General features: G+C 43.1%; 1 protein-coding gene across 5 annotated transcripts in view; it reads right to left on the minus strand.

The window, feature by feature from the left end:
* dab2ipb (DAB2 interacting protein b) overlaps positions 1 to 23,742 on the minus strand; it is a 232,381-nt gene that overhangs the window by 191,607 nt on the left and 17,032 nt on the right. For 3 of the 5 annotated variants that reach the window (XM_074616864.1, XM_074616863.1, XM_074616867.1), the window contains exons 2-3: positions 22,288 to 22,412; positions 6,608 to 6,734 (exon numbers count right to left, since the gene is read on the minus strand). In XM_074616864.1, the coding sequence (XP_074472965.1) occupies positions 6,608 to 6,734; positions 22,288 to 22,412 (252 nt within the window). The remainder of the gene's footprint in view (positions 1 to 6,607; positions 6,735 to 22,287; positions 22,413 to 23,742) is intronic. The other 2 variants (XM_074616866.1, XM_074616865.1) reach the window with 1 other exon arrangement.

Genomic DNA, 23,742 nt, shown 5'->3' on the forward strand with positions numbered 1-23,742 from the left:
GAGTAGATGCTACTCGCCGGATATGTGGGGGGGTTATATTGGATAGGACAAGGAGCCAGGGGAGTGGTGTTGAACGAATAGTCCCGCTTATGATTCGCATGGTTGTGTTGAGCTGGGTGTCCACATGGTGTGTATGGGGTGACCTGGACCAAACAGGGGCACAGTATTCTGCTGCAGAGTAAGCAAGGGCCAGTGCCGAGGTGCGCAATGTGGGGGCTGCTGCCCCCCATTTTGAGCCAGCGAGCTTACAGAGCAGGTTGTTTCTAGTCTATAAAAGGGAGAAATTCTTCAGTTTGAGATGCTGGACCCAGAGGATGTTCAGGATTTTTACTTGAAAAGTGAACAAAAAGATTCTTGGATTATAGTTGCCAGTGAAATCTCTGCTGATCGACTAATCGATTAATGGACTACTAATCACATCCCTAGCCCAGGCTGCCTCTACCTTGAAAACATTTTGTCTCAACTATCACAGGTTCTTGTTGTTCTTGTATCACAGTTATAGCTCCTTATTTGAGATCTTTTGAGTTAGTCTTTGTTAAAACTGTAAGACAATAAGACATTAGCCAGGTTTCCATCCAAATGTATCGCAAACTTTACCTGAATTTTGGGAAAACTGGCAAAAGAAATGTTTCCATCCACTACTCTTATGCAATTGTTAGGAGTTGGCTGATCGAGATAAGCAGTAGGTGGCGCAAATTCTGCAGTTGGAGAACCATTGCAGAAGAAGAGGGCGCAACGTAAAGATGACGTAATTTACCTCAAACGGTGAAAAACAATATAGAAAACTGGATGTAAATGTGACATTTCTGTTTGCTTCATGTATTAATGTGAGGAAGGTTACATCAGATCTGTGTGGAGCGATGAGGAGACTATAAATACGCTGCTATTATTCAGTCAGTGGACATTGAAGTCACATGACTTCATGCACCTCATCACTTAGTTGATAAATCCGTTTCCATTACACTTTGTCGCATTTTGCTTTTATCAATACACCAACTGTTTCACCTTTGGCAAGCGTACATTTTTTTGCGATATTCCATTTTTTTCCAATTTTCTGCGTTTCCACATTTTTAGGTGCAAATTTAAAATGTGCATAAAAAACGGTGGACAGACATAAATGAATGAATATGAATATAAAAACAATATATTTCTTAGTGGTGTGCTGGCAGGATAGACTGGAGTCAACAAATACCATTCTGGCTAATGATAGCTAATTGTAATTCTACACTCTGAGGAGAGAGATGGAGGCGAGCAGGACTTTGTTAAATTAAACATCACAGGGAATGTGAAGATGCCTAAAATACATGCGAGGCAGTATCTGGGCTACAAGGCATGAACGAATCATTCAACTGCCTTTGGTCAGTTATCCAGTTCTATTTAATCCTATCTAAAGTGTTGCAGCTACAGTGAAAATATTTATGGAGAAAGTAAAAACTGGAAAATAGGGCAGCGTATGCCCTAGCGTCTTTAAAGAACCGAAACTTTTCCAAAGCAGCATCCAGAAAAAAATAACTTTAACCTCAGTAAAATTAAGCTCAGCTGTTCAGATGGGAGCGTAACAGCGCTCTCCATCTCTAGCATGTTTGTGCCAAAACCTCGAAGAGTTCAAAAGAATAGAGGATATTCTCTCGCTCGCTATTCAGTCGGAGGATGAGACGAGATGAGAGCGCTCTCTGATTTGCTGTGGATTCCTATTCATCTAGGTGTAGTTTTTATTCATCGTGCTGCTTATTTGGAGCCTGTGTCACACAAGGACAAGAGCAGGTGGGGCCTACGCCAATGAATAATTTAGTGTTTGTGTGTTGTGGAATATGATTTGAAAACTGTACAGGTGCACACACACACACATTACTTTAAAGGTTAGACACTGAAGAGGGGACTAGAACATGTATTACTGTTTGGTTTTCAGGGATAAATTACAACCGTTCTGTTATTATGATATTCAAAGAGAAAAACACTTGTTTTTGTTCCTGTGAAATATCAGTGAATTTGTTAAGTGTGTTTTAATGAAGCTCTAACAGTATCTCACCCAAGACCACTAATGACAACAGTAATGTGCAAACAAGCAGTTGATACACATAGAAAGTTTCATGCCTTCTGACTATTAATTTGTGAAATATTAATTTAGCTAAATACCTCAAAAGGTGACAGAACAGCTTATATGGAATTATGTTTAAATGGCTGACATAATAACTACCACAGTGATATATTAATGTATTGTAATCTATTCTGGCTAACAGGCAGAAAAGTGTGGCTTGACTATGGAAATCTGAATCAGCAATTCAGAAATGATCTTACATCATCATCATGGAAAAAGTTTCAGAATGTAATTTGGCAGAGTTGCAAAGGTACCCTGTAATTAGTGAACTAGATGGCAGACTGTGTTTATTCTTTTAGCCTCTGTCTCCTCTCAGATAAACAATATCAACCTAATCACAGATCCAGTGTAATGATGCGTTTGTATGTCCTACTCTCATCATGTCATCAGCTGTTACAACACCGTTGGCACGTATTTCAGAACTCTCCTCTGATTTCCTGTGTGATTTAGAAAAATTGCAGCAAAAAAAATAGTCCTTGTATTTTAAAGTCAAATGTGTGCTATGAGAAGAATGCTGGGTAACTGCCATAACTTTGAGGAAACAGAAGGGCATCTCAGCTTGTCTCATCATCTCACCCTCAGCATACTCAAGAAGAATGCAACTTCACTTAGGAGATAAAGGGTATGATAAAGAGACAAAACAAAGAGCAAAAAAAGAAGAAAACTGGAGGCATTTAATGCTTCTGGGCTACAAATAATAATGTATAGAATAACATGACATAATTTAACTAAAAGAACCTATAACCTGAGGAATAAATATTCTTCTAAATATATTTAGTCATGTCAACTAAGGGATTAATAATACATTTGTAAATAAAGTGCTCAAAGTTAAATTTTTATTGTTAAAGGAATACATCACCCACAAAATGACCATTTGTATACTAGTTACTCACCCTGTGTTGCCTTGAATTCTTGAAGAAAACTGTTTTCTCTCACGCCTCCACGGCAAACAGAGTATCAAAAAATTGAGAAAAGTCTTGATGAATTGAAATAAATGGGGCCGAACAACAGCAAAACTATATCAAATAATCAGTTAAACTCTCACACAACTGGTGTAGTTTAATCCAAATCTCATTTACTTCCCCAAACACATGCATCTTCGCTAAAAACCTTACTATTTAAAAAGACTGTGACTGTTTAGGCAGAAGTGTATCAACGATAAGGTTTTAGGAAGTAGTGAGCAGCATACGACTGGTTTCTTCTATTTTTTTTTCTCTGTTAAAAGTTTTTTTTGGGGGGGAGATTTATCTTATCCAATGAGAGGGTCGTACTGTAAAGGACAGAGGGTGTCGTATCCTGTACAGTTTGTAAAGCCCACTGTGGCATATTTGTGATTTTGGGCTATACAAATAAAATTGACTTGACTTGACTGCTTTACCCCGTTTTTTGATTCTCCGTTCACTGTGGAGGCATGCAAGAGAAACAGAGTTTCCTCCAAGAATTCAAGGTAAGACAGGGTGAGAAACTGATATATACATACATGTTTTGGAGGAAGTATTCCTTTAACACTGAACTAAATGGGGTTGGTAGGAAAAAACAAACAGTGTTTTTGCCAGTGGACATGGTCACCGTGAGGTCACCCACTAGTTGGTAAATTGCCGTTTTGAAGGCTCAAGTTTGGCATTTTGGCCGTCGGCTATTTGCAACCAGAAGTGACACTAGAGGGTGGAGCTAAGGACAATCGAATGCTGAATAAGACATTTTTAGGCAACCAAAATATTACAATTAACTTTGGTGAAGTGAAAACACACTGCTAAATGTTTAAAGTTCAAAGATGAAAACGCAGACAACTCCCAGTCCGACAACGCCGTGGTAGCAACCTGTCAATCACAAGGTAGCCCCGCCCTAAAGCATCCCCTGCTTTATGGTCTATTTGATTCTAAATGGGACCATCATTTACTAAATGAACATCATGCTGTATTGAAGAAGACTTGAAACTAGAGATTGAGACCATAAACTCATGTTTACAATGTTTACTGAGGTAATAAATCAAGTGAGAAGTAGGCTCATTTTCTCATAGACTTCTATACAATCAGACCCGGAGGATGCTTGTAACAAAGATTTGTTCAGACTGTCTGCAGAAAGTATGATTCTGATCCCAGCACAAAGCATCACTAAAGTCACTGCGGTAACAGAACCATGCAAGAATCTTGGTTAAAAAATGCTTACACAACATTGCTAAACCAGAAATGATACAACCTTTATGCTGTCCAGTAACACTGTCTCAGGGACACTGTAGAGGAGCAACAGCACCTCAGGAAATGACTACACTTAATAAAACCCAAACTTAACGTTCTGTACTGTACAATAATGTAAATAATGCCATCATGAAAAAGCACTTAAACATAATAACCATTGCACACAGTGATTTAAAGGTGGGTTATATTAGGTTGCATGCCAGCTGACAACCCAGCAACGGTCACTGTGGGAGACAGATACCTGAATGTCAAACCTCAGTGCCACCTAGTGTCTCATTTTGACTGATTCGGTGTGTTCATCCTCACAGTTCCTACTGAGCTGCTCCATCTAGCCCACAGACATATACTGGGACATCCAGAAAGTAATGGTATGTTACAAGCATTATAAAAGCAACAGGGAAAGTGCAACATGCCATATGTCGTTGGAAAGAGACCAACACATTTCTCAGTATCTGTCTTAGTGGTCAGGATGAAGTGCTACGAAGCAGCAAGATCTCCATCTAGTGGATATGAGGTAGAAGAGAAGGCTCACCCAGGCATGCGAGCAATGCAAGGCTCACTTGCATGTGTGAGTGTTTGACTGGTTATGTCACTGAAGAACAGAAAGAAGTGCTTCTCTTCAGTTACATCTGACCTTTGTATAGAACAAGCATCTCAATATGACTGCTTAAGTTTGACTATTTAGTAGTCTTGGATATAGAAGCTTGTAAAAGCCAAAACCAAACTTCTCCTCAGTCTCCAGAGTCTTAATAATAAATTAGATTTTATATGTCCATAACCATGTTGAACAAGTGTTAAATATTTGATGTCTAGGTTATTAAATCATTCAATTTAATGGTTTGAGGGAAAGTCATTTAACTATTTCCAGTGTCTGGACAACCTGGTCTCACTCCCTACTCATTAAATTCCGCCGATTGGGCAGTGCCCCTCGGCATCGGAGACCAACGCACGGAGCCACCCTTTAGAGACAGTGTGTGACGAACCGGGCTTTCAACTAACTCCAATGTAAACCCACCCACGGTGTTATTCTACGGTCGGAGCAAGTAACGTAGTATTAATAGAGAGTCTGCTAAGGGTGGGAGGGAGGGGTGGTGGATGGGTCAAACAAACACAAGACTTTCAACCAGGAACCCGCTGTCAGTCGTTAGTATCATCAGTCCTGTGAGCCACGTGAGTCGTTAGTATCATCAGTCCTGTGAGCCATGTGAGTCGTTAGTATCATCAGTCCTGTGAGCCACGTGAGTCGTTAGTATCATCAGTCCTGTGAGCCACTTCAATCTTTAGTATCGTTAGTCCTGTGAGCCACGTGAATCTTTAGTATCGTTAGTCCTGTGAGCCATGTGAGTCGTTAGTATCATCAGTCCTGTGAGCCACTTGAATCTTTAGTATCGTTAGTCCTGTGAGCCACGTGAATCTTTAGTATCGTTAGTCCTGTGAGCCATGTGAGTCGTTAGTATCATCAGTCCTGTGAGCCATGTGAGTCGTTAGTATCATCAGTCCTGTGAGCCACGTGAGTCGTTAGTATCATCAGTCCTGTGAGCCACTTGAATCTTTAGTATCGTTAGTCCTGTGAGCCACGTGAATCTTTAGTATCGTTAGTCCTGTGAGCCACGTGAGTCGTTAGTATCATCAGTCCTGTGAGCCACTTGAATCTTTAGTATCGTTAGTCCTGTGAGCCACGTGAATCTTTAGTATCGTTAGTCCTGTGAGCCACGTGAGTCGTTAGTATCATCAGTCCTGTGAGCCACTTGAATCTTTAGTATCATCAGTCCTGTGAGCCATGTGAGTCGTTAGTATCATCAGTCCCTTGAGCCATGTGAGTCGTTAGTATCATCAGTCCTGTGAGTCAAGTGAATCTTTAGTATCGTTAGTCCTGTGAGCCACAGGAGTCGTTAGTATCGTTAGTCCTGTGAGCCACAGGAGTCGTTAGTATCGTCAGTCCTGTGAGCCACGTGAGTTGTTAGTCAGCGAAGTTAACGCCAACCACGACCGTTTCCTAACCTGAACTAAGTGGTTGTGTTGGCTAAACCTAACTTCCTGTGAAAGCAGAAGTTTATTTTGAAAGTCCACTATGCATGTAAGGAGCATGTATTGACACGCCGTTCCTGGTCCGTCCAAAAGTAACACAAGAGGGGTACCCCGTGCGTCGGTCTCCGATGCCGAGGGGCGCTGACCAAGCGGCGGTATTTGACGAGTTGGGAGTGAGAATGTGTTGTGGATGTGTGTGTGTGTTTGTGTGTGTGTGTGTGTGTGTGTGTGTGTGTGTGTGTGTGTCCTGATTACTGCAGAGGTATGTCCTCAGGCTACTCACCGCTCTCAGTGGACAGCTGGCTGTGGAACTCGGGGAACTGGGTTTCCACTGGAACGCTGATGGTGCGTCGCAGCAGATGGACCTTGCATGACGCCGAGCGCCTCTCCTGCAAAAACAAGGAACGGATCTGCTGAGACAGAGAGAGAAAGAAGGAGACAGAGACAAAGAGCGTGGGATTCAAGACAGATAAAAGGCTGAGTGAATTCAACAAAAGGCACAGATACAAAGTAGGCACATGGAGCAGATAGCGTACAGAAGAATGAAAGCTAACAAAAAGAAAAAAAAATGGCTGCTAGAAATGGAAGAAATGCACACCGAGGTTCCTTATCTATGTTCGTGTGGTTATTCTGGTCACCATGTTTAATGCTGTGTTGGGCCAACAGCGCACAATAGCTGTAGAGCTCCTGATAAATGAGGAGTCATTGGATAAAACAAAGCAGGCATTAGCAGCACATCAGTCAGTGTCAGCCTGTATCTTCCCATAGCTAGCATACCAAATGTTTGGCTCTAAAAGATTAAACAGACAAAAGGAATAAAGGATGGCCGTGATGAGAGAGCGGTGACTGAAAGAAAAGGGCCCGATGTCCTCCAAAAGGAGTGATAATGGCTTATCGAACATCCTCACACCTCTCCACTCTTGTCTTGTTTCCATGTCTGTCTGTTTATCTCTCTGCTAGTCACCTCTTTACTTGCCTCATGGGACTTGGGTTTAAGGACGGCTCTCACTGACACCACTTCTGACGTAAAGACAATGTCTGCTGGTCTGAGCCATCGTGACTAAGCAATATGAGCTGTAATATGAGTCCCACTATTCACTGCCTGGTCTGGGATGCATACAGGAAAGTACTGTCAGGGCCAGGGTATGTGGCTATCAGGAACACTGGTCTTGACCAGGGATTAGAATGTAATCTGTCGCTTTATTACAACAATCTATCATTTAATAACTCATTCATTTTTAAGACTATGTGATTTGAAGGAGCAAAGGCAGCTATTAAATAAATCTCCAACTATTTTGATAATCGATTAATTGGTTTGAGTCATTTTCTAAGAAAAAAAAAGTGAAAGGTCCCTGATTCTAGCTTCTTAAATGTGAATATTTTCTGGTTTCTTTCCTCCTCTATGACAGTAAACTGAATATCTTTGAGTTGTGGACAAAACAAGACATTTGAGGACGTCATCTTGGGCTTTGGGAAACTGATCGACATTTTTCACCATTTTCTGACGTTTTATAGACCAAACAACTCATCGATTAATCAAGAAAATAATCAACAGATTAATCAAGAAAATAATCAATAGATTATTCAACAATGAAAATAATCGTCAGTTGTAGCCCTTTATTAAGCTACAATCGTTCTAATGAGATAAACTCATGTCACTAATTTTCTGTGAAAGGGGAGGACAAATATTGCAAACAGGAAACAGTGATGCATCTCTCTGCTAATTCAATTAAGATAATTGCTTTTGCTGTGGACGTACGGTAAGCACTGATTTGATTACAACAGTTAAGCAAAATGGCAAAGCGCACTTGAATGGAGGCTAAATCTAAACACTGGTGCGGCCCCTTCAAGTATCCTCAATTCAGCGGGAATTTGACACAAACATAAAAAAAACCCTTCTATTAATCATGAGCCCCCTCTACTGGCAGCCATGTGTAGCTTGACAAATGTAGATGAGCTGAACTTGATCACTATTTTTCCACACAGTGTGCTTAACGGGGCCGAGGAACAACTGAATGCTACACAACGAGCTGAAGGTGAAAATGAGAAAAGTCCAAACTCTAGAAACCTCTCTGGAATCACTTTCTTTTAGTTTTAGTACCTTCATATTGCAGCCCTCAAGAAACACACTAGCTGAATGTTGAGATTGTTTATCATCCCTTCTCACACAGTTTTGCATTTACTCTCTGAATTCCTCCTTTTTGGCTCTATTTGTGTTTGTGGAAGCATCATTTGTCTTACAATTAGGGAAACGTCATGTTGACTGTACAGTACAAATAGCTAAGGTCCTAATCGCCCCTGGCAAACAAGGCCACAATCATTTATCAAGTAAGCAATCTAATACAAATGACAATATCAGCATCAGCTGTTCAGTGATACTGCGCTTCAATTCTATGTTTTTCATAATGTCTCAGAACACAAGGAAGGGAAACGGAGACAGCATGACTGAAGAAAGAGTAAAACAATCCAACAAACAGAAGACAGAAAAAAAACTGAGTAAGACAAAAAGGCAGAAATAAAGGAATAGAGAAAAAATGACTGTGTACTAAAAACCCCCTACAGCAAAACCTCCTTCACAGCCAACAATCTGCAGAGACTCTTAAAGTCTTGCTATACACTCCGATTTTTTTTTCCTCTCACTTTCGAACAATACATTTTTGCTCACTCTAGTGTTTGCTCATGGTGGTAGGAACGGAGGAATATGCAATATAAAGTTACTACAAGGAACATCTAACTGGTTAGGAAAAGGTCTCAATTTAATATTGATGCCTCTATATGACCTACATCAGTAAACGAGACCATCAGCTAGAATGTTATAGTTATTCTTAAAGCTCGTCATCGGGTCTGATTCCCCGGAAATCAGAAGAAACGATTTACGGCATGTTCACCAGAAACTCCTTCAGCTTAGACTCAAGCCTCCAGCAGCGACCAGCCCACTGCGGACAGACCCAGATCCGGCTTCACTGCCGCCTTCGACCTGCAGTCGGAGCTCCGGCGGAAGGTGGAGAGCTCCGCCCAACAGCAGCAGCTCCTCCTCTGGCCAGGAGCAGAGCAGAGCCGCTCCGCCGGTACCCACTGGGAGGCAACACCGAAACCACGCTGCTGGAGGCCCAAGCCGTATCGGTGGGCCCGCTGGAGGGGAGGGAGGCACGGGAGAGCCAGAACCAGGACTGCACGGGACAGACTGTCAGACCCTGCTGCAGTCAAATGAGAGGTTTTTTCAAAGGGACTCTGGTGCTCGGAAACACTACTCCTTTTGTCAAGAGGGAGCTCCAAAATGAACACAAAGTTCCTCATTCCTTCAAGTTCCTCATAATAGCTTTAAGCAAATAAAGAGTGAATAAAGACAAATACTTATTATTAAATGCTTAGTCAAAGAAAATTTAAATATGTAGCATTGACACATATTCCTGTTTCTTACATTAATCTATTTTACCAGGCATCGTACAGTACCGAAGGTACTGTACGATGCCTGTAATGGTCATTGGTAGGGATGTGACAGTGAGGAAAATTTTCCCGGCAGGTAAATATATATTTTTGTCTGCCACTCAGAAATTTTATCTGCCACTTTTTAAATCTGCGCTAAATGAAGGAATAACATTTTATATCTGATGTAATTCAATGTTCTATATATTTTAAATGAAATTCTATAAATGGTAAATTACAGTGTTCAAATGACACCGTAGCTTCCGGGGGAGCCCTGTTTTTGGGGTGTGGGAGGGTACTGTAGCCTACACAGTACTGTACTGTACTTTGTTATTCTCATCTGTAGTGGTTATTTGCATAAAAACAAACTCATTCATTGCAGTCTTGTTACCCAAAGGGGTTGAAGAGAAGAGTCAGTAGGTAAATAAGTGGTTAACATCAGTAACATGATTCGAGCTGTGATGGAGTTTTGACTCCTCGTTAACGTAACGTTATCGTCAGCTCACTCACTGTAATTGCAAACATCAGCTGCCGGCTCGTTAGCGAGCGTTGACGGTAACGTTACCGTTAACATCAAACAGTCTAACGTTAACTTACTGTAACGTTACCGTTAACATCAAACAGTCTAACGTTAGCTAACTGGTAACGTTACCGTTAACATCAAACAGTCTAACGTTAACTAACTATAATGTTACTGTTAACATCAAACAGTCTAACGTTAGCTAACTGGTAATGTTACCGTTAACATCAAACAGTCTAACGTTAGCTAACTGGTAACGTTACCGTTAACATCAAACAGTCTAACGTTAGCTAACTGTAACGTTATCGTTAACATCAAACAGTCTAACGTTAGCTAACTGGTAACGTTATCGTTAACATCAAACAGTCTAACTTTAGCTAACTGGTAACGTTACCGTTAACATCAAACAGTCTAACGTTAACTAACTGTAATGTTACCGTTAACATCAAACAGTCTAACGTTAACTAACTGTAACGTTACCGTTAACATCAAACAGTCTAACGTTAACTAACTGTAACGTTACCGTTAACATCAAACAGTCTAACGTTAACTAACGGGTAGCGTTACTGTTAACATCAAACAGTCTAACGTTAGCTAACTGGTAACGTTACCGTTAACATCAAACAGTCTAATGTTAACTAACTGGTAACGTTATCGTTAACATCAAACAGTCTAACGTTAGCTAACTGGTAACGTTATCGTTAACGTCAAACAGTCTAACGTTAGTTAAAATCAAACAGTCTAACGTTAGCTAACTGTAACGTTATCGTTAACATCAAACAGTCTAACGTTAGCTAACTGGTAACGTTATCGTTAACATCAAACAGTCTAACGTTAGCTAACTGGTAACGTTATCGTTAACATCAAACAGTCTAACGTTAGCTAACTGTAACGTTACCGTTAACATCAAACAGTCTAACGTTAGCTAACGGGTAACGTTATCGTTAACATCAAATAGTCTAACGTTAGCTAACGGTAACGTTACCATTACCGTTAAAATCAAACAGTCTAACGTTAGCTAACTGTAACGTTATCGTTAACATCAAACAGTCTAACGTTAGCTAACTGGTAACGTTATCATTAACATCAAACAGTCTAACGTTAGCTAACTGGTAACGTTACCATTAACATCAGACAGTCTAACGTTAGCTAACTGGTAACGTTATCATTAACATCAGACAGTCTAACGTTAGCTAACTGGTAACGTTACCGTTAACATCAAACAGTCTAACGTTAGCTAACTGGTAACGTTATCATTAACATCAGACAGTCTAACGTTAGCTAACTGGTAACGTTACCGTTAACATCAAACAGTCTAACATTAACTAACTGTAACGTTACCGTTAACATCAAACAGTCTAACGTTAACTAACTGTAACGTTACCGTTAACATCAAACAGTCTAACGTTAGCTAACTGGTAACGTTACCGTTAACATCAAACAGTCTAACGTTAACTAACTGTAACGTTACCGTTAACATCAAACAGTCTAACGTTAGCTAACTGGTAACGTTACCGTTAACATCAAACAGTCTAACGTTAACTAACTGTAACGTTACCGTTAACATCAAACAGTCTAACGTTAGCTAACTGGTAACGTTACCGTTAACATCAAACAGTCTAATGTTAGCTAACTGGTAACGTTATCGTTAACATCAAACAGTCTAACGTTAGCTAACTGATGACGTTAATACTAGAAAGTTGACCTCATTGACTTGGGAATAATTCCCCGTTGATGCTGCAGCTGTCCTGAGATCAGTGGCCAGCGGTATATGTTATGTGTGTGTGTGTGTGTTTGTGTGTGTGTGTGTGTGTGTGTGTGTACGTGTACGTGCGGGACGGATCGGGCGCATACAGTGTGTATTTGAAACATACAGTGTGTGTTTATGTTGATACGGAGGTTTAATAATAATGGGGCGCTACACAAAACGTGTAGTCATTTTCATCACCGTTCATTCTAATGTAAAGGCTATTTTTCTTTCAACTCTCGACCCAAATCCGTCCCAAAATTTACTTTCATCCTCCCCGATCATATTTTTTTCGGTCGCGGGACGACAGGGCGTCCTTAGCGTTTTTCCTGCCTGCCAAAGTGCCAACAATTTACCCACATTTGGCAGGTGGCGGGTGCTAATTTCAGACCCTGCCTTTAAGCACTTCATAAATGCTCAATTTAACCCTTTGATGCATACAATCACACCAATATGATGATTCTTCTTGTAGTCCCTGCAGCATATGTCTGTATTAAAACCTTCTTGTTTATATTCATTAGTGGTTTCTGTTGGAACAATTTTGCAAAAAGGGAGAGATCACAAGTTAAATTTAACAAAACAGTATCCAACAGTATTCACTTTAACCAAATAATACTTTAACCCCAGCCTCCTGACATCCATCCATCCATCTTCAACCGCTTAACCGGGATCGGGTCGCGGGGGCAACAGCTCCAGCAGGGGACCCCAAACTTCCCTTACCCGGGCCACATTAACCAGCTCTGACTGGGGGATCCCGAGGCGTTCCCAGGCCAGAGTAGAGATATAATCTCTCCACCTAGTCCTGGGTCTTCCCCGTGGTCTCCTCCCAGCTGGTCGTGCCTGGAACACCTCCCAAGGGAGGCGCCCAGGAGGCATCCGTGCTAGATGCCCGAACCACCTCAACTGGCTCCTTTCGACGCAAAGGAGCAAGGACTCTACTCCGAGTCCCTCACGGATGACTGAGCTTCTTACCCCATCTCTAAGGGAGACGCCAGCCACCCTCCTGAGGAAACCCATTTCGGCCGCTTGCACCCGCGACCTCGTTCTTTCGGTCATGACCCAACCCTCATGACCATAGGTGAGAGTAGGAACGAAGATTGACCGGTAGATCGAGAGCTTTGCCTTCCGGCTCAGCTCTCTTTTCGTCACAACGGTGCGGTAAAGCGAATGCAATACCACCCCTGCTGCTCCGATTCTCCGACCAATCTCACGTTCCATCGTCCCCTCACTCGCGAACAAGACCCCGAGATACTTAAACTCCTTCACTTGGGGTAAGGACTCATTCCCTACCCGGAGTAGGCAATCCATCGGTTTCCTGCTGAGAACCATGGCCTCAGATTTAGAGGTGCTGATTCTCATCCCGACTGCGTCACTCGGCTGCGAACCGATCCAGTGAGTGCTGGAGGTCGCAGACCGATGATGCCAACAGGACCACATCATCTGCAAAAAGCAGCGATGAGATCCTCAGCACACCGATCTGCAAACCCTCCTCCACCCGACTACGCCTCGATATCCTGTCCATGAATATCACGAACAGGATTGGTGACAGAGCGCAGCCCTGGCGGAGGCCAACCCCCACCGGAAACGAGTCCGACTTACTGCCGAGGATCCGAACACAGCTCTCGCTTTGGGCGTACAGGGATTGGATGGCCCTGAGAAGTGCCCCCCTCACCCCATACTCCCGCAGCACCCCCCACAGTATCTCCCGGGGGACCCGGTCATATGCCTTCTCCAAGTCCACAAAACACATGTAGACTGGATGGGCATACTCCCAGGCCCCCTCCAGGATCCTTGCGAGAGTGAAGAGCTGGTCCGTTGTTCCACGGCCAGGACGGAATCCGCATTGTTCCTCTTCGATCTGAGGTTCGACTATCGGCCGAACCCTCCTTTCCAGCACCTTGGAGTAGACTTTACCAGGGAGGCTGAGCAGTGTGATACCCCTGTAATTGGCACACACTCTCTGGTCCCCCTTTTTGAAAAGGGGAACCACCACCCCGGTCTGCCACTCCTTAGGCACTGTCACCGACTTCCACGCGGTGTTGAAGAGACGTGTCATCCAAGACAGCCCCTCCCCACCCAGAGCCTTCAACATTTCTGGGCGGATCTCATCAACCCCCGGGGCTTTGCCACTGTGGAGTTGTTTGACTACCTCAGTGACTTCCACCAGGGTAATTGATGATGGTCCCCCATCAGCTTCCAGCTCTGCCTCTACCATAGAGGGCGTATTGGTCGGATTCAGAAGTTCCTCAAAGTGCTCCTTCCACCGCCCGATTACCTCCTCAGTTGAGGTCAACAGTGTCCCATCCTTACTGTACACAGCTTGGATGGTTCCCCGTTTCCCCCTCCTAAGGTGCCGGATGGTTTTCCAGAAGCACTTTGGTGCCGACCGAAAGTCCTTCTCCATGGCTGCTCCGAACTCCTCCCACACCCGCTGCTTTGCCTCCGTCCCGGCAGTGGCTGCTGCTCTTCGGGCCCGTCGGTACCCTGCAACTGCCTCCGGAGACCTCCGAGATAACATATCCCGGAAGGCCTCCTTCTTCAGTCGGACGGCTTCCCTGACCACCGGTGTCCACCACGGTGTTCGAGGGTTGCCGCCCCTTGAGGCACCTAAGACCTTAAAACCACAGCTCACCGCCGTAGCTTCAGCAATGGAAGCTTTGAACATCGTCCACTCGGGTTCAATGCCCCCAACCTCCACAGGGATGCCAGAAAAGCTCCGCCGGAGGTGTGAGTTGAAGATCTCTCGGACAGGGGCCTCCTCCAGACGTTCCCAGTTCACCCTCACTACGCGTTTGGGCTTACCAAGTGTGTCCAGAGTCTTCCCCCACCCTCTGACCCAACTCACCACCAGATGGTGATCAGTTGACAGCTCCGCCCCTCTCTTCACCCGAGTGTCCAAAACATGCGGCCTCAGATCAGATGATACGATTACAAAATCGATCATCGACCTTCGGCCTAGGGTGCTCTGGTACCACGTACACTTATGAGCATCCTTATGTTCGAACATGGTGTTCGTTATGGACAATCCATGACTAGCACAGAAGTCCAACAACAAACGACCACTCGGGTTTAGATCAGGGAGGCCGTTCCTCCCAATCACGCCACTCCAGGTGTCTCCATCGTTGCCCACGTGCGCGTTGAAGTCTCCCAGGAGAACTATGGAGTCCCCTACTGGAGCCCCATACAGGACTCCATTCAGGGTCTCCAAGAAGGCCGAATACTCCGAACTGCTGTTTGGTGCATACGCACAAACAACAGTCAGAGTTTCCCCCCCCATAACCCGAAGGCGTAGGGAGGCGACCCTCTCGTCCACCGGGGTAAACTCCAACATAGCGGCACTCAGCCGGGGATTTGTGAGTATCCCCACACCCGCCCGGCGCCTCACACCATGGGCAACTCCAGAGAAGAATAGAGTCCAACCCCTATCCAAGAGTACGGTTCCAGAACCGAGGCTGTGCGTAGAGGTAAGCCCTACCAGATCCAACTGATAGCGCTCCACCTCCCGCACAAGCTCCGGCTCCTTCCCCCACAGAGAGGTGACGTTCCACGTCCCCAGAGCCAGCCTCTGCTGCCTGGGTCCAGTCCGTCGAGGTCCCTGGCCTTCACTGCCACCCGTGTGGCAGCGCACCCGACCCAAGCGGTTCTTCCCGCAGGTGGTGAGCCCACAGGATGGAGAGGAGGGGGGTGCCACGTTCCTTCTTCGGGGTATCCCCGGCCGGGCTCCGTGGCAAGCCCGGCCACCAGACGCTCGTTGACGGGCCCTCCGTCTGGGCCTGGCTCCAGACGTGGGCCCCGGGCTTCCTCCGGGCCGGGTAACTCCTCCTCTGCCTCGTGTCGTCATTGGGGTTTTTGTGAACCATTCTTAGTCCGGCCCCTCACCTAAGACCAATTTGCCATGGGAGACCCTACCAGGAGCACGAGGCTCCAGACAACACAGCCCTCAGGGTCATAGGGACACACAAACCTCTCCACCACGTTAAGGTGATGGTTCCCGGAGAACTCCTGACATTGTATTCAATATGTCTTGTGCAATATGTGCTGCTCATCCCACAAATGCATGATCCTTACAAGTTGGACATCATTGTGAAGGTAAATAAACAGGCTTTCCAATGATGTAAAATACAATGCCAATTAGCATTGTAACAACAGAGAAATAATCCACCAAACACAAGTTTCCGAACCTTTCCTTCCCAGTTTATATACGTCACCACATGGTCACAGGTGACTTTGTTGGTATAATTACTCGACCTGCGCATATGCAAGATGGAGATATCCAGTGCTAAAGCTTCGTCCTCTGGCGGTCATCCAGAATTCATAGAACCGTAGTTACATCTGTAACTCTCGTTTCCAAGCACCAGAGTCCCTTTAGAAAACCTCTCATTTGGGGGACTTCCGGTGTGGCGCTGAAGCAGATGGCTGCTTGAAAGAACCTCTCCCAATCGGTCAGTTTTAATCCCCTTAGAAAAATAGCTGAGACATAAAATTAAACTGAAGTATAACATGGAAGGGGAAAAGCAAAAAAAGGGTAAAGGCAAAACAGGCTCCAGACGCGAGAAAGGTGAATTAGCAGAGGAAAACTACGGCGATGAAGAAAGTCACGGCAACAACGGCGAGGCGGGGAAAGCTAACGAGGCGGTAGCTAGCTCGGACATGCAGGCTATCTACAATGAGATCCGAGCGCTCAGATCTGATCTGAAAAGTGATATGAGTGAATTCCAACTCTCGTTTTGTGAAGACATAAAGAAAGAGTTGAAAGAGTTTAGGGGAGAAATCAACCAGAAACTCAAAGAAGCTACAGGTGACCTGCAGGCCACCAAAGTCAGAGTGGCGGAGGCGGAACAACGCATCGCCGGTATTGAAGAATGGGACGCAGCGGTGAGAGAGGCACTTATTCAGATGATGGAAACTCAAGAGGCTCTGCAGGCTAAGTTAACTGATTTGGAAGCTCGCTCTCGCCGCAACAACCTCCGCATATACGGCGTGCCGGAGGGATCTGAGGGGAACAACCTACCGGAGTTTGTGACAAAGCTTATAAAGTCAGAGCTTGGCCCGCCGATAGCGGAGATGGACCTCGGAATACAGCGCTGCCACCGGGCTCTCGCTCCAAAGCCTCCAAACGATGCACCACCAAGATCATTGGTGATCTGCTTCCTCGAGTTCAGAATGAAAGAGCAGATAATGCATACTGCTTGGAGAAAGAAAGATGTCCGTTACGACGGGAAGAGGATCTATTTTGATCAAGATTATCCCTCCGACATTTTCAAGAAAAGAAAGGCATATGTGGAAATACTGAAGGAACTTAAAGCTAAAGGAATCCGTTTCCAAACGCCACATCCAGCCAAACTGAAGGTGTTTTTTGACAGCGGTACCCACACCTATGAGAGCGCGGTAGAAGCGGCGAAAGACTTGAAGAAGAGGGGATTCTCCATAGGACCCGTCAAGGAGCCCGACTCTGCAGCGGTGAAACAGCGGAGACTAGCAACGTGGGAGAAGGCAGGTGCGGGCCGCCGGGCTGTGGACCGAGAGCAGATACGGGAGAGACTACAGAGTTTTCAACGCAACCCCCCGGGAATACTCGCCGCTGACGAGTGATACGTTGAGGGTAATTATAACGGGGCTTATCGGTAAGTGGACGGAGCCATACACCTCCACGATGAGTCACCTGAATGACTGATAAAATAAATGTAAAATCCGACCTCGAAATTACAATGGACGGCCCAGTTATGAGTAGACTGACAGTGATATCGTGGCATTAACACTGGGCCACTAAACAACAGAGACAAAGTCATATTGTTTTAAACTAAGAGGTCACTCTGCTATTTTAGTTTCAACCAGTTTATTAAGACACTTGATATAATTTCTCCTGGAGCCTGCCTAAGTTGAATCTTTATACCGGCCGACTGGAAACAGTTCTGAACATTACCTGTGCAGAGTATTTTCTTTTGCACTGAGGGGAGGCCCTTGATGGACTCAAGGATTCCCTCTCAATTTGAGGCTTTATTCAAACCTCGGACTTGGAAGTCTTTTTCTTTTCTTTGTTGTATGTTCTTGTTCTATTATGATGGTTCATATACATTGTTCATTGTATTTACTAGGATGTCATGGGTAAGGTTACACAAGTGCACAGGATTTGAATTAAACACATGCAGTATCAGGACTACAGGATAGTTACACTTAATGTCAATGGGTTGCATAATCCGATTAAAAGGAGTAAAATCATTGCTAAAATGAAACGAGAAAGGATGCAGGTAATATATTGGCAGGAAACCCACCTCTCTCCACCAGAACATGATAAACTGAAAAAACTTGGATTCCAAAATACTTACTACTCATCACATAAATCTGGAAGGAGGAGGGGTGTGGCTATTCTGATCCCAAACTCAGTAAATTTTGAATTTATGTCTGAAATCAGGGATAAGGAGGGGAGATATGTCCTAGTCAGGGGAAAACTAGATAATAAAGAGGTAACACTATTTAATGTATATGCTCCGCCAGGAAGTAACAAATCCTTTTTTAAGAAGATATTTAACTTGATAGCCACAGAATCATATGGTACTCTAATATGTGGTGGAGATTTGAACGTTCAAATTAATCCTAAACTGGATACAACTAACCCATCCCAAAAGAAACATCCAAATGCCACAGTGGTCCAACGGATGCTCAAGGAACTGGGTATGATTGATGTGTGGAGAGAGTTTCATCCATCGGAAAGACAATATACTTACTACTCCTCATGCCACTCTATGTACTCAAGAATTGATTATTTATTTATGTATAAATCAGACAGACATAGAATTAAAAATTGTAATATAGGGATTAGGGATGTATCCGACCATTCAGGAGTATACTTATCTATACATCTAGTTAATCAACAAAAAAATACACTCTGGAGACTCAACACAAGTATTTTAAATGACAAAACAGTCCAGAAACAGATTCAGAACGAATTTGAAATGTATCTTCAAAATAATGACAATGGAGAAGTTTCCCCAAATACTCTATGGGACGCAGGAAAGGCTGTGATTCGAGGTAAAATTATCGCAGTCACAGCTTTCCGGAAAAAGGAAAAACAGAAAAGATTAACCGATTTACAAGAAGAAATGAAGTCCTTAGAGATCAGACATACAAAACAAAGAGACCCACAAATATTGACGAGATTAAACAAAGTTAAACAAGAAATAAATGGGATATATGATGAGGAAATAGAAAAGCAACTCAAGTTTGTCAAACAAAAATACTACGAGACAGGACCTAAAGCAATGAAACTCCTCTCCTGGAGAATACGAAAACAACAGGCAAAGAATACAATCTACAAAATCAGGAATCCTACAACACAAAAAGTCTGCAGTGACATAGAAAACATTCAACAATCCTTTGAACTATACTACAAAGATCTTTATACCCAACCGGCAAGGGCAGATACACTAGCAATGGAGAGATTTCTAAACTCATTGGATTTACCATCTATAGGAGAACAACAGAATGAAGCAATGATGGCTGACATAACAGCAGAAGAATTGGACAGAGCTATCTCAAGGTTGAAATCAAGTAAGGCACCGGGCACAGACGGATACCCGTCTGAATGGTATAAAGCATTTAGACCACAAATAATACCTATACTGCTTAACTGTTTTAATCATACATTGAGAACAGGAGAAGCCCCGCAATCATGGAGAGAAGCAGTCATCTCAATAATTCCAAAAGAGGGAAAAGATAAAAAGGAATGCAGTTCATATAGACCAATATCAGTCCTAAATGTAGACTATAAATGATTTGCTTCAATCCTATCTAAGAGGCTAGAGGTCATCTTACCTGAGTTGGTAGATCTAGACCAAACAGGTTTCATACAAAACAGACAGACACAGGATAATTTAAGGAGAACATTACAAGTTATGAGCCATATTACAACAGAAAATATAAATGCAATGCTGGTCAGCCTTGATGCCGAAAAGGCATTTGACTCAGTGGGTTGGGAATATCTGTACAGGGTGCTTGCCAGGTTTGGCTTTAAGGATGGTTTTATTAAGTGTATTAAAGCGCTACATTCCTGTCCAATAGCCAAGATTAAGGTTAACGGACACCTGTCGCAAACAATCCAACTAGAAAGAGGGACGCGCCAGGGGTGTCCCTTGAGCCCTGCTCTGTTTGCATTGTATATTGAACCCCTTGCCCTTGCTAGTTAGAGAGGACTTGGAGATAAAAGGGATTACAATCACAGGGGAAGAACATAAGATCTGTATGTTTGCTGATGATGTCCTTGCGAGCCCTGAATCTAGTATTCCTAAATTGATGAGCCTTCTAAAAACATATAATTCATACTCTGGATATAAATTAAATATCCAAAAAACTCAAGCTCTCACTTTTAATTTTATACCCCCTCAAGATATGAGAAGGAAATATCACTTTAAATGGAACTCCCCCTCAATAAAATATTTGGGAATAAACTTAACAAAAGACATGTCAAAACTCTTTGAAAGCAATTACGGTCCTATCAATAAAGAGATAAAATCAGATATTTCTAGATGGACGTTGCTCCCATTAGACATGAGTAGTAGAATAGAAATAATTAAAATGAACAGGTTACCGCGGTTACTCTGTCTTTTCCAGTCATTGCCTTTGGAAGTACCCCAAAAACAATTTAACGAATGGGATGGGATGATTTCGAGGTTCATCTGGAACAGCAGGAGACCTCGGGTAAAGTTCAAGACACTACAATTGTCAAAGGGGAAGGGAGGGAGAGCCCTACCATGCCTACAGGATTATTATTACGCTGCCCAATTGAAACCTTTAGTGTGTTGGTGTGCACCAAACTATGAATCCAAATGGAAGACATTGGAAATAAAACAGATAGATACTCCAATACAGTCAACACTAGGTAACAGAAGTCAGGCTGAAAGGAGTTATAACAGATTAAACCAGTGGACCCTATTTTCAGTTAAGCTGTGGTTTAGGCTGCTGAAGAAATTACAATTGGAGAAACATCCGGGGGTCTTGGGTTGGGTAGCGTATGATCCAGGATTTGAGCCTGCAATGTTGGATGGGAGATTTAAACTGTGGGTTGGGAGAGGTATCACGTCTTTCTGTTCAGTCACCTCAAAAGGTCAACTACAGAGCTATCAGGATTTAGCAGATACATTTGGACTGGAAAAGCAGGACTTTTTCAGGTACCTGCAAGTTAGAGATTACTTTAAGAAAAAAATACAAAGCATAAAAACAAACAATTACAATTTGATTACTATATTCTCTGATGCATATACAAAAGAGAGAAGTAAAAAGTTGGTCTCCAAACTAAATAACAGAGGAGGACTGGACAGAAATATGTGAGACTCAGGCCACTACTACAAACTCGGGATCCTGGAGGGAGTTTGGATGGAAGAACGTAGTGCGATTTTTCATTACTCCTAAATTAACAGCACTGCAAACAGACACGCAGAGCCGGGGCTTCTGTTGGAGGCAATGTTGAACCTCAATGGCTGATCATTTCCATATTTTTTGGGCATGCCCTAAAATACAGCCATATTGGCAAGAGGTGGCAACTGAGATCCATAAAATAATTGGAATAAAGTTAAAATACTCATTCATTACACTATACTTGGGAAAAATGCCAGAAATTGTTTTTCACAAAGATAAATATTTAATAAAGATTCTCTTGGCAAGTAGTAAGAAAGCCATAACGCGAAAGTGGTTGCAGACTGATCCTCCAACATTAGAACAATGGCGGGGTATTGTAAATCAAGTGAAAGACTCACATTTATTTTAAGGCTGGAATTGGAAAAAAGTATTGAGTACTGGGAAAAATGGATTGTGTATTTACACCGTTGATCGAAGTGTGACATTTTATATTAAGATGTATTTACAAAAATGTACTGTGATTTGATATTGTAACACCCATGATGACCTCATGTTCTTTGTTCTCAAATAAAAAAAGAGTTTAAAAAAAGAAAGAAAACCTCTCATTTTACTGTAGCAGGGTCTGACCCCGATGGTCTCCTTACTTATGTAGGTCATATAGAGGCATCAGTAGTGTAAGGTCCCTACAGTAGTACACTGAGACTGTTTGATAACCATCCTCACAGTAACTTTAAGATGTGTTGGAATCAAAATATACAGCTACAGTATGTGGAGAAATGGATGGATGAAAAGAGCTTAAAAGCCGAAGCAAATAAAATGAAATTGACAAGGACAAACAAAAATGAAGATGAACAGACGAGAAGCACAATAGTGACACAGAGGGACACAACAGACAAGAGATAGTGCTGTCTGCTCTCACCACCTCCTCCTCGTTCAGAAGCAGCATCTGACAGTCGCCAACCACGCAGTACTTTGGGTTCCACACAGTTTGCTCATCATAGGAGTGGCCACGTGACATCCAGTGTCTCGATGGACACCGCACATCTAGAAAGGAGAATCACACAAAGAAATATATCAGCTGTGATGGTAGAGAAAAGATGAAAGTATTTGTTTGTTCACTTGATAATGGAGCTGAATATCAGTTTCTAAAGTGATATCGTAGAAAAATGGAATGTGAAGAGAGAACTGCTTTTTCAACTCGTGCAAATAACTGTTTTGCTCAGCGAACACAAGCACTCTTTTCTGAATTAGAAATGCCACTGAGGTAATGACTACCGCATCCTCTCCACTTTTTTGCACTTCAGTGCATATCAGGTGAGGAAAAGATAAATGTAAAACAACCGAGACAGGCATAAATTGGATTCTCCTGCATCTCCAGTGATGAGGTGACATTAATCTCAGAAAAGCAATACATGTGCTTTTTTCACACGTGAAATGGAATCCATCAATTCTCACACATGGGTTACTATTACAGAGACAATGTGACTGCATCAATCAACACGGAGCGTAATCCAAGAGTTTCATTACAGATCAATCTCTGCTATTATCTGTTCACACTGCACACAGTAAGAAGATACACACGTTTAACATTCACTAGAACATTTCTGTGAAGACCTTGATCACCTGTTGGTGCAGCTCTTGTGAGCTGCGTTGTTTGTGTGCATAGTTGAGCTAATGAGTGGCGTATGTGGGTCAGAGTGGGCTGTTTTGATGGTACAGCACATTGAAGCATCCCTGCATGGACTTGCCCTCTTAGCAGCAAGAGCGTCAATGCGTTTCATCATATGATACACACAACGTGCGATATGTATACAGCCATATTTGATAAAAGCAAAGAAAGGGTTTACTTAAAAAAATAATGACGTCTATGAGACGAATTCCAGTTTATTTTATACAGTTCACTCCAAAGTGTTTGTGCTTCTTCTGGTAGCAACTTGAAACTGGAGGTTTTCTGTTCTTTGAAATGTAAACTTTGGAAACAGAATATAAAACTAGTGTGCTTTCAGAGTGATTCATGGTGAATATTCAATATTATGAGACGTATATTATTCTTACATTGCCATGTATTTTTTAAATAATCTAATTTACAATATTGTGGAATCGGAGCTCCTGTTCACTGGACGTGAGTGTGCAAAATGCACGTAATAAATGCACACATTAAAGTTAGGTTCGTCACAACCCTGTCAGTCGGGATCCTTTTGTCTTAGTGACTTAGCTTCATATCCCAGGTCGCCTCATCGCCGTGCCATTAGACTACGCCCCACACATATTAACACACAAACACACACACACAAATAGAGCTATTGCATACTGCATCCGCCTGATAAGCTTACAGTCACGCTGTGGACAGGAGCAGGTCAAGCACAGTTTTCCA

The sequence above is a fragment of the Sebastes fasciatus genome, chromosome 19 (assembly GCF_043250625.1).
Source record: "Sebastes fasciatus isolate fSebFas1 chromosome 19, fSebFas1.pri, whole genome shotgun sequence".
Taxonomy (NCBI): Eukaryota; Metazoa; Chordata; class Actinopteri; order Perciformes; family Sebastidae; genus Sebastes; species Sebastes fasciatus.